Here is an 11,235-nt window from a genome sequence, read left to right on the forward strand (position 1 = left end):
CCAATAAGAGGCTAATTAATATTCCATCTGTCCAATAATAATTGTCCACTATTGACTTTATATATTTCTTAAGAAACTATAAATAGAAGGATAATTTTACTATATCACTCTTTGCATATAATAAATACAATGTCTTGAAAAATGTAATAGGAAAACGACTACAATTAATGATAACGCTAAATTAAGAACCAAGTGTAAAATTATCCATTGATTTCATAAAGTAGACATGTATTGTTGAACATCCCAAAATAATATAGTGAACAACTATTATTGGACATACTTGAATATCTCAAAGTAGTATAATGGACAACTATTATTGGACGAAAAGAGTATTAATTTTTTATATGAACTTTTAGAACAACATATAATTTGAGTCTCGGGAGTAGCAATTTAAACCCAGGGCTTGTCACTTGTATAAATCGTTTTCTTGAATACACAGAGGGAAAAGGACTCCACAGAGCTAGAGAAATATGTTTAAGAATATTTTTTTTTTAGCAATTTTACTATGTTAAAAGTGATAAATAAAAGTAAAGAAGTTATTTTCAAAATAATGGACAAGTAAACGTAAATGGAGGAAGTAAAATGCCAAAAAAGAAATGGAGCACAGGCCAAGTGGAAATGTGAAGTCTGTTTCATACTCTATTGCTCTTTTAGTAGTTTAATAATAGAGTCAACTTGCATTTTTTGTTCACTCCATCTCCCAACTCCATGTCTCAGCATTTTCAAACACTTATTACACATAATTAATTGCATGTGTTCCTCAAAACTCTCCACACTTCATTCAATGCTCTTATTTCTTTATTCATATTTGACTTTCCAAGTTTTCACTTATTCATAATAAAAAAAAAACATCACTCATCTCATTTCCAGCTTGAATCTCGTTCAATTCATAAACACGTACAATTTCAATTAATCAAGCTCATCATATTCTTTATTTCATTATCGTATTGATGGATGCAGCAGCATCAGATAAACATATGTCCATTCAGGTATCCCAGTTTCTTGTTTCATTCAAAAACCAGCAGAACAACAACATTAGTGTAGCTCATTTAACTCCAATGGGTGCAGTTTCTGAAAACGGCTTCCCAATAATTGGCGTCGCGATGTTAGGAATCATGGCTATAGGATTCGTGCTAGTCAGTTACTACATCTTTGTAACAAAATGCTGCATCAACTGGCAACAGTTTGATCCTTTAAGACGCTTCTTCAATACGCGTCCACGCCAATATGAAGACCCTTTAATGGCTTATACACCATCAAGAGAAAGCAGAGGACTTGATGAATTGGTAATAAGAGAAATTCCAACTTTTCCATACAGCAAAAACAGAGTTGGTGAAAGAAGTTTTAGAAGATGTGTTGTTTGTTTGAATGAATTTAAAGAAGATGAAATGCTTAGACTTCTTCCAAAATGTAGCCATGCTTTCCATTTAGATTGCATTGATATTTGGCTTCAAAACAATGCTAGTTGCCCTCTTTGTAGAACTAGCATTTCAGGTACAACAACTAAACATCCGATTGATATGATTGTCGCGCCAAATTCATCCCCTCAAGATCCTCATATTCCGCTTCTGAGAAGAAGAAGTGAAATGTTAGGAAGTGAGGAAGATTTCGTAGTTATTGAATTGAGTGGTGAACTTGGAACAGAGGCGCAAAATAGAAGTAACTCTATTAGCACAAGTACTGACTCGTCGAGTAAATTTGAACAGAGGATTGGTAAGTCGGAGAAAGAACAAACAAGGAAGTATTCAATGATGGGAGATGAATGTATAAATGTAAGAGATAAAGATGCTCTGTTTTCAGTTGAGCCAATAAGAAGATCGTTTTCCATGGATTCAGCAGCAGATCGACATGTTTACTTATCAGTGCAACAGATGATACGTCATAATAGGCAGATGATCAGTGAGATGAGAAACAATGGGGAAAGTAGTAGCAGATCGATTCGAAAATCGATCTTTTCATTTGGACATAGAAGATCCAAGACATCAGTTTTACCTTTTGAATCTTAAATTTTGATCTTTGAATCTGTTTTTTGTTTGTTCATTCTTTGTTGCAACTTTACACAAATATTAACATGGTTTTAGACTTAGGTATAGAATCAATATTTGATAGTTTACCTATTGTAACTGACCGTCACGTCCACAAAGTTCAATTCAAAGTTCACCAAGTCTCCTATTTTCTTTTAACTTATGATAAAATGTTTTATTTGTTATTTTTGTACAAGAATAGGATAGGATAGAATATAAGATATATGAAACATAGCATTATTGAGAAAACTAAAATCATTGTAAAGACACTACGGTATGGCTAGGTAGCAAAAATATTTTATTTAATTTTTGTACTAGTTATGATTTTTCATGAGTGAAAATGATTTTGTGTTCCAATTGATTTTCTTATCCTTTGAGTGGCAAAGAAATGAGATAAGGGTCCAATAATGCCAAGGGACCCATTACACCAGGGAACATCAATGAATATTTCTCTGGAGTTAATAATAATATAACAAAAAGATAACATTTTTATATTTATTGAGAGTAAATATTTACATAATGTAGTACAATTACCACGTATATGAATTGGTCAAACTTAAAAGAGCATAGTACATTTTTCTAGGCAGAAACTCATGTGAAGCTGTCTTTACAGGAACTTCTTCAACCAACCACGTTACTCACTTCAATCTATTATTAAATGAATTTAACATATATTGACGATGAAAAAAAAATTTACGCGGTCAGTTATTAGTCTATTCTTCGGATTATCATAACAAACTCTTACTATAAATAACTAGTTATGGTGTTGAATCAAATTTGCTCGCATTTCAATTAATTATGTTGACTAATATAACTATTCTTAACTTATTTAGCTAAACAACTCTATGTAAAAATGATAAAAAGTGGACCTTAATTTCCTTAGAAAGTTTTTTTTTAAAATCTGTGTGAATGCACTGATAAAGTATTAATTAACAAAATAAGTCAAACCTCAAGATTCACAATATACGAAAAAGAGTAAAGTAATTCAAAATCTCTTTCTCCAGTACAATATTTTTTTATGCAAGATTCTGCGTGTTGCAAATATTTATGTCACAAATTGCAGAGACAATAAACGATTATGTAGCATAGTCAATTCCTTGTTTCCATGCCATGTGAGAAAAAAAATTCGCTTGAACAATATGAATCCTAGTTGTTTGTGTCGTTTCATTTAAGCTCGTCTTTCTTCGTCTAATATTAGCAACACCAAAAAGGATACAAAAACATGCTATTAAAACGAATATTCAAACACACCAATGTGATTTTCATAACCAAACCAGGACAGAGACCTCAATGTAGAAAAACAACTATTACGACAGATGAAAGTCGCAGACTGATTGATCTCGTAGCTTTCATATCCTTGGTGAAGCTTTATAAGAATAGGTTCCAGTGAAAATGATACATCAAACTAACAAAAGGTATAGTTTTATTCCTAAAAGGGAAAGAGCAGATTAATAAACTTACAGAGAACATCATTGATTCAGCATTTTAGTTGCATTACTTTGCCTTTCAATGGCTGAAACTACAACTTGTTCACTAGAATTAGCCAAAGGCAAGGCCTTCATCATATTCCCATCGGATACACCAGAAGCTTTCTTCTTTAGTTGTTCAAGAAGTCGATGAGCTTCTTTAAGTTCATCTACTGCACTTGGACCATGGCCTTCCCAAGCCTCAATTGCTTTCTCCTGGAAGTTTATAGCAAGCTGATAGCTGAAAAATACGAACTAACAGGTTAGACATATTTTTCACACTCAACTAAGAACATCATAAAATTGTAACAAACCGTTCAATTGTCCTTTTCTAATGATAAAGAACTTCTAGTTTCAAGCCTCTTTAGGAGCTTAATAAAGGTATAAATAACGAAACTCACTTGCAACAGTCATTTACGCTTAGTTCTCAACAAATATGATTTCCATAACTAAGGTTTTAGGATAACATAATGCAGGTTTAGGTAATTATGTGGTTGAATATGGAAGCATATGTTACAACAACTGAACCTCTGGAAGCATAATTGGTTCTGACACTCCTGAAGTTGCGTGAATAAATCACTGTACCCATTTTTACAGGATTCTCAAATTGCATTTTCATAGAGCCTTCTCCAGATTGTCTATTTGCTTGTGACAATTTTATATTTTTTAAATGACAGTCTGTGAAAACATTATGATGACCATTAATCTTGTCCTCAAATTTAGAGGTGTACAGAGAGTACGCTATGTCGCACATCAAGTTCCCACCTAAGAGTCTTAAGACAGATGCAATAACAGAAAGCACGGAGAAGAATGACAACTAAGAATTATATGAATCTAGCCAATTTGAATTAGTTATAAAACAATAGTACAAAGAAAGTCAATATCAGAATCTGTCTATCAATGTCATCCATAGTTGTTTATGGGTGCATAGTGGCCCCTTAAAGCCATTATCTAACTCAAGAAAATTAAAAAACAGAAGTAACTTGATGTTTAAACTTCTAGTGGTGATTGAACAGCTGCAATCCTTGCACAAACTAATAATCTAATGTACGACAAAAGCGAAGGAATAAAGTAAGATGCTTTTGTGTTATAATTCAGTAACAAGTTGCAATTAAATTTAGCGCAAGGAGGACCCCAGTGACCCCAAACGGTATTGAGTGGGACGGTTGACTCCAATTAAACTATTAAAGTCTTAATGCCAATTCACTACAGATGGAAATACGTCTACCTTAATACCAGTAGGAAAAGCTCAAAACAGAGGTGGGAATGATTGGTGCAACCTATCAACACCAATTAGATGTTGGACGTCATTAAATAATATTCAAGGAATAATTTTGAATAAACTTCCTCCACTGATCAAACTTCCTGGACAGAAAAGGTTTTGTTTGAATTTCCCATTTTCTTAAGTTTATTTTTCCTTCAGGCGTATAGACCTCTATTGACAAAAAAGAGAAAATCCAAATGTAGGGAAAATCAAAAAGGCATTTACATGCATAACATCTTTTTTTTTTTTTTTGATTTGCACCGGATGTCCGAGTCTCTTTGAGCCCCAACTAATCCCGGGGGTGCACAGGCCCTCGGCAAGGAGTTTCCCGCAAGTGCACCACGGTTAATTCAGGTTTTACCCAGTCCGATGGCCCTCAGAAATTGTTTGCACCTAGTGGGTTTCGAACTTGAGACCTTGAAAGGGAGCACACCCCAAGGCTCAAGTCAATTGCCAGCAGGCCAACCCCTGAGGGTTAAAGTAACATCTTTCTTCAATCAAAGTAACTTATATAACATAGTTTGTTTATCTAACCAATACATGGGTATCCTTTATGTAGTATACAAATATAAATAACTCCGCTTGATGTTAGTCTATTGTCCTAAGATCAATCAGTAAATAATCATGTGTCCATTCCGGTTTAATCAGAATTATTTCATTCCAATACTAGTACAGGATTGGTTAGGCAAAATAGGAGTTCCCTAAAAGACTAAAACCCGAGGTTCTTTAGTTTATGCTGCTAATGCTATTACTATCTATGGTGGAGAAGTGAAAAAGTTACAACACTTAAGGGTCATTTTGATTTCATTTGAGGATTTGGGCAACATATAAATGTTAGAAAGAGTTCTTTATTTAAAACGAACGGGTTAAGAAACAAACAGGAATTAGCACACTTTGGGTTCTAGGGTAGAAGAAATACCAAAAGTATGCTTGGACCTTCCTTTGGGAGGAAAATATCAGGTGGAACCTCATATGCAAGGTGTGATTGAAAAGTTTTAAAAGGGACTTTCAATATTAAAGAAATAATATGTATCCATAGCAATCATGCTAGTCCTAATATTATCTTGGATAGCATTCATACATTTATAGTGTCCATGTTCCCTATGTCTGCATATGGTCAGAAACATTGAACAGAATAAGCAGTAGTTTCCTAAGGCAAGGAAATTCTGATCCACTCGGTGAAACTATCTATTGTAACAGCAACCACAAGAGAGGGGAACTTAGAAGTAATTTTAAAAAAAACTAGAGTCTACGGAACAAATACATGTTGTTCAAACAGTTAAGAAGATTCAGTAGAGAAGAAGCCCTCTACAGAAAGGTACTCAGTGCAAAATATGGGATGCACGGCCCTTGGTGTACCAGGGCAATAACCCTAACATATCACTTTGCTCTTTGAAAGAGCATAAGGAGCTTATGGCATGAATTTCAAAACTGGTAAACTGAAGATTTCTAATGAAAAGAAGATCAGATGTGGAGAGAACATGGTTAGAAAAATTCCATCAAGGAACCATTCCTGACCAGTATTGCATTGCCATGGAGCAAAAAATTCTATTGAAGGCTAACGATTAAATGACAGGTGAACTATAATCCTGAATGAAATAATCAGGATCTGGAAATAAAAAGAGTGGCCCAACATGCCAACACCCTCTGGAGAATGCCCCAAGCCTAGGTTCACTAGATTCACTTACATGGAAAGCAAGTAAGAGTAGCTCATCATCGGTTAAGTCTTGCTATAACCTGCTGTTACAAGTGGCAGAGGAAGCAACTAGCCCTGAAAGGTTGTGGAAGAACAAGACACCCCTAAAAGAAGAAATGTGCTCCACATGGATAGGTGCACAAAGCCTGCTTCACCCTAAAGAAAAAGTCGTGGAGGGGATACATATCATTGTTGTAGAGGCTACCTGTGTAATAGTGCAGAAGAAAACTGGGAACACCTATTTCTTCACTGTCACTATGCCCATCTATGGAAAATGCTTACAAGGATGTTGGGAGTTAGATGGATGATACCAGCAAAGTAAAGGATGTAATCAATTCCTGGAGAGGAAGAGTACTGCAAAGCAACTGAAGACAATATGAAACAGCATACCCCTGTGCATTATATGGACAATAAGGAAGGAAAGAAGTTCCAGATTATTGAAAGGATTACAGAAATTCATTGTATAATAATTACCTGTCTCAAATCTTCTTCTTTGTTGGTGTAAAATGAAAGATGTACATCATGTTGACAGAGCTTTTAATCTATTGACACTCCATTTTACTTTAAGACTCCTTGTATTTTGAATAGAAGACTAAGTCATACATCATGTACAGTTTCCACTTTCCAGCACTCTCTTGGGTGCTATTTTTGTGAATGACCTTTTACTTATCAGAAGAAAAAGAAAAAAGAAAAAACATCTCCTCAGCCTCAAATGTTATTGGTGAGTTTAAATCCTTGACCTAATCAACTAATTCAAATTATTCACCACTAAGCTACATATGTCTTCTATTTTGATACCGGTAGTGTCCGGACCAACTTCCATACCTTAACTATTCCATTCAGGTATTACATATAGCTACTGGAAACTCTATCCACCAAGATCTAAGCACATGGTAAGAAATCACCTGATTCTTTTGACCTCTGTTCGGATTTAAACCCTTATCTCCATTGATATTTATTCCAACTTCTTCGACCACTAAGCTACACCCTTGGTTGCAAAGCTACGGATATGAAGTTGTCTACTTAGGTAGATAAACTTTATTAGTTTGTTAGATCTACGATGGTTGATATTGTGAATCAAACTCTAACAACTAATAGTCGCACTTAAAGCTTCTCAATATTTCAATTGTGTCAAGTCACTTGCAAAGATGGATAAGTACAAGCTTTGGTGTTGTTTCCATCTATCATCCTCCTTTACATATCTCCATCTAATAAAATATTAGGAATTCATACCAACCATGAATAATTCATATAGATAATTGATCAAATCTATTGGTAGTAAGTTGTTCTGTCACTATCACAGCATAGCAGCAGACCACTAATCTCTACGAAGAAAAGAGAGACTCCAAAAGTTGGTATCGATATACTTCCAACGTGACAGAATATGAGGCAGTGCATCCACCCAGACCATGGTACATTTATATAACTAGAACACTAATTTTCGACAAATGTGTGAGAGCACAAGGGAACACACAGAGCATGCAGAAGCTTGGCATATGAAATAACATGTCAGATAAACCACAGATACTGAAGGCAACTAAGAGGAGTACCTATTCCCTTGACATACTAATAAGATTTATATGTGGAATGCATGGAAACAAAAATTAACCAGATAAGTTACAGATCAACAAATTCAAGAGGCAAGACGAAATAAGAACGGCAGAAAGGTAATCTCAAGAATCAACTTAAAAAGTTAAACTTCTTAATTCAATAAATGTTGCATGGATACATTTAAGCATACATGACGATGATACAGGGGTGTGCAAGTATTGGGCATGAATACGTGCAGTTTGTGCTAATTTTTATAATATTTGGCATGAAGTACCTATACCTGCCCTGCAGGCCCATTTTAACCGGTACATCAAATACAAATGAAGGATTCATATAACACATATTTCAATTGCTCATGCGGTGTACTTGGTAAAGGTACATGCATTCAAAGAGAAAAATGCACACTAACAAATGCCAATATAACTTAAAAGAAAAGATTGAATTTCTTACCTCCCCATGGCAGCATATGCTTTTGAAAGGTTTTGGCATGCTTCAATTGTATCTGTATGATGAGGACCAAGAGAAACATCCATGATATCCTTGGCATATGCAAAAACCTGGGCAGCAGATTGTGGTCTATCTAATTCCAAATATGCTGCACCCAAATTATTGTATACATAACCAACTGCATAGTGTTTTGATCCAAAACTTTCTTTCAGCCTCTCCGCTGCATCCTCCAAGAAAGGAATAGCATGCTGCACTCCACCAGTTAAGAGAAGTAACCAGCCAACTCGTGCTGAAACACTTCCAACTGAATGTTGTTCCTGAGGTAGCTTTTCAAGCATTGCCAGTGTTCTCTTTAATAGTGATATAGCAGCTTCAAACTTATCCATTGTCTCATACAGCATAGAAATTTCCATGTATGCCTCAGCAACTTCAACAGGGGAGGTTTTTTCTTTCTTTCCTAGGATTCCAGATGCAATTTCAAGGCACTTTTCGGCATCCGTGAACTTCTCCTGATTGCATAATGCTTTTGCCATGGAGATAAAGACCATAGCTCTATCCTCACTCTCTCTCCCAGTCTGCTGAACAACAACCTTCAAAGTATTAATGGCCTCATCATATCTCCCCAAGGCTATTTGCATGTTGGCTGCATCGATCTCAGCACGAAGCAAATCAGTGTCAAGACCCCAGTTCTTCAAGACTTTCTGTGATAATTGATTTTGTTCCAATGCCTTCTCATGTTCTTCTAATCCAGTATAAATAACCCCTAGAAGCCTCCTATCATGTGCAACCTCTACAGAGTTTTGCCCTAGTTGTGCCTTGTGTATGTCCAAGGCCTTCAAACAAAATGGTAGAGCCTCTTTAAAATGCAATATGGCAACATAAGCCTCCGCAACATCCCTATTAGCTTTTCCAAGTTCTTTACTATCTCTTTCCAGAGTCATCTCTTTCAACTCCAAAGACTTTCTAAGATTAGCCAGGGCCTCTTCTCTCCTCCCCATAGCCGTTTTCGTATTACACAATTCAAGCTGAACAGCATGAAGAATAGGCCTAACATCCTCATCACTACAAGAACCATCCTTAACTAATTTATCCAGAACCCTATTAGCCCTATTAAGATACCCCAAACTATCATTAAATCTTTTCAAACTATAACAAGTAGAACCCAACAATTGCAAAGTCATAGCAAGAGGCAAAGACAATTTATCATCTCTATCCAATATATTCAAAGCCCTTTTAGCAAAAGACAGAGCCTTTTCAGGATCCTCGCCTTCTTGGTCAAGTTTGAGACCTATTCTTAAACATGGCAAACCAAGTTCCCTCTCATCAAAACTTACCTCCATTTCTTGAAAAACCTGAATCATTTCTTGAATAGTCTTTGCTGACTCAAAAGCCTCTTCAAGTTGTGATCTTTCTTTAATCTTTCTCTGTCTTGAGGATAACTGAGATGGGTTTTGCTCCACAAGTGTGTTGAAAGTTTGGAATTGTTGGGTTTTGAAATTGGAGAAGTGTAAAGATTGAGTCTTGCTGCAAGATTTGAGATGGGTATTTGATGATTGAGGGGAAATTTGTTGATTTCCATTGATGGGGTTGGTGCTGGTGCTAGGGAGAGAAGAAAAGTGGGAGATGAAGTCTTTAGAAATGAGAGAGAATGAAGTTTTGGTGTACTCCTGGAGATGTGGAACAGCAGAAGATGAAACTTTTCTCATGGTGATCTTTCAAGATTGGAACCTTGCTAGTAGTATTTTGGTTCTGTTAAACCCTGCAAAACCCTTGGGTCCAAGGTTGTTCAATCCCTCATCAGAAGATGTTTTTCCCTTTTTTTTTCACTCGGGTAAAAAGTCAAAAATGTCCCTGGAAATAGAAGACTAGTTTAGGGTGACATCTATCAAATAGGAGAGGACCAAGAACAAAGTATTACCATACCCTCGGAAGAAAGTAGTGATGATTGTTATGAATGTGTACCAGAAGTCTTTGTCAATTCCTATCAACATGGTGCATCTCTTATTAGAGGGACATGAAAAGTGGAGCCTTTGATGGTAGGAATCAATTGTTATCTCATGTATTTAGGTTAGTCCAAAAATACAGAAACAAAAAGTAGATGAAATAGACAGAATGATTTTTATCTGAATCCACAAAAATTACTGTGTTTCCTTAAGAAATTTAATCCCCTCACTGTACCCGAGGTTGTAGATTAATTCTTCCCAAGATAAAATGGATTAACCTGTTAAAGAAGTAGCGATACCTCAAACTTCAATAACTTCAGCGAACACAAGAACAGCAACAAGAGCACACACAGACTCAGTCGATCGACAATTTTGTTTATGTAAGAAAATGTATGCAAAGAGAAAAAAAATTTAGTGTTTAAAATCGGAAAAAACATCCCTATTTATAGCCATTTACATCAAGGAATGCGTCTGTTCAGACAATTCTGTTCAGACCCATTTTTTCCAGAAGGTTGTGTCTTTTGGGAAAAATAACGACTTTTCGGAACATTATTACCGTTGCATATGAATTTCAAATAAATTCCGTTGTCCAAAAATATTATCAATCAAATCATTTGCTAAATCCGAAGCCGAAGCCGAGCGAGCGACAACGACGGCGCGAGGGGGCACCTTCTTCTTAACCATTTAAGAACAAAGGGAAGTGTTTCCTAATATAAGGACAACAATTTCCTTTCTTCTACCAATATGGTAAAAATAACTTTTCATTTGCACTTTGCAATGACTTTTCATTTTCCCTCCAAAATTGGTTCCCCCACTTAGGGGTGTGCAAAAACCGAACCGACCG

The 11,235-nt window shown here is 35.7% G+C and overlaps 2 protein-coding genes across 2 annotated transcripts; one reads left to right on the plus strand and one right to left on the minus strand.

Annotated features, from left to right (window-relative positions):
• The first annotated feature begins 842 nt into the window (after positions 1-842).
• LOC125870311 (RING-H2 finger protein ATL16-like) lies at positions 843-2,147 on the plus strand. The gene has a single exon (XM_049550713.1). The coding sequence runs from the start codon at positions 951-953 to the stop codon at positions 2,004-2,006; it is 1,056 nt and encodes a 351-aa protein (XP_049406670.1). The 5' UTR covers positions 843-950; the 3' UTR covers positions 2,007-2,147.
• A 1,088-nt stretch (positions 2,148-3,235) lies between these two features.
• Positions 3,236-10,247, minus strand: LOC125870282 (protein KINESIN LIGHT CHAIN-RELATED 1). Its single transcript, XM_049550683.1, has 2 exons — positions 8,452-10,247; positions 3,236-3,731 (listed from the first exon to the last, which is right to left on the minus strand). The coding sequence occupies exons 1-2, from the start codon at positions 10,152-10,154 to the stop codon at positions 3,494-3,496; spliced, it is 1,941 nt and encodes a 646-aa protein (XP_049406640.1). The 5' UTR covers positions 10,155-10,247; the 3' UTR covers positions 3,236-3,493.
• Positions 10,248-11,235: the final 988 nt, after the last annotated feature.

The sequence above is a fragment of the Solanum stenotomum genome, chromosome 7 (genome assembly GCF_019186545.1).
Source record: "Solanum stenotomum isolate F172 chromosome 7, ASM1918654v1, whole genome shotgun sequence".
Taxonomy (NCBI): Eukaryota; Viridiplantae; Streptophyta; class Magnoliopsida; order Solanales; family Solanaceae; genus Solanum; species Solanum stenotomum.

What these genes read in the sequence shown, in the direction of transcription:
- LOC125870282 (XM_049550683.1), bottom strand. Translation starts at nt 10,154, where the DNA reads ATGAGAAAAGTTTCATCTTCTGCTGTTCCACATCTCCAGGAGTACACC. An exon ending in GCATATGCTGCCATGGGGAG is followed by an intron (nt 3,732 to 8,451) that starts GTAAGAAATTCA and finishes CGTATTTTTCAG; the next exon opens with CTATCAGCTTGCTATAAACT.
- LOC125870311 (XM_049550713.1), top strand. Translation starts at nt 951, where the DNA reads ATGGATGCAGCAGCATCAGATAAACATATGTCCATTCAGGTATCCCAG.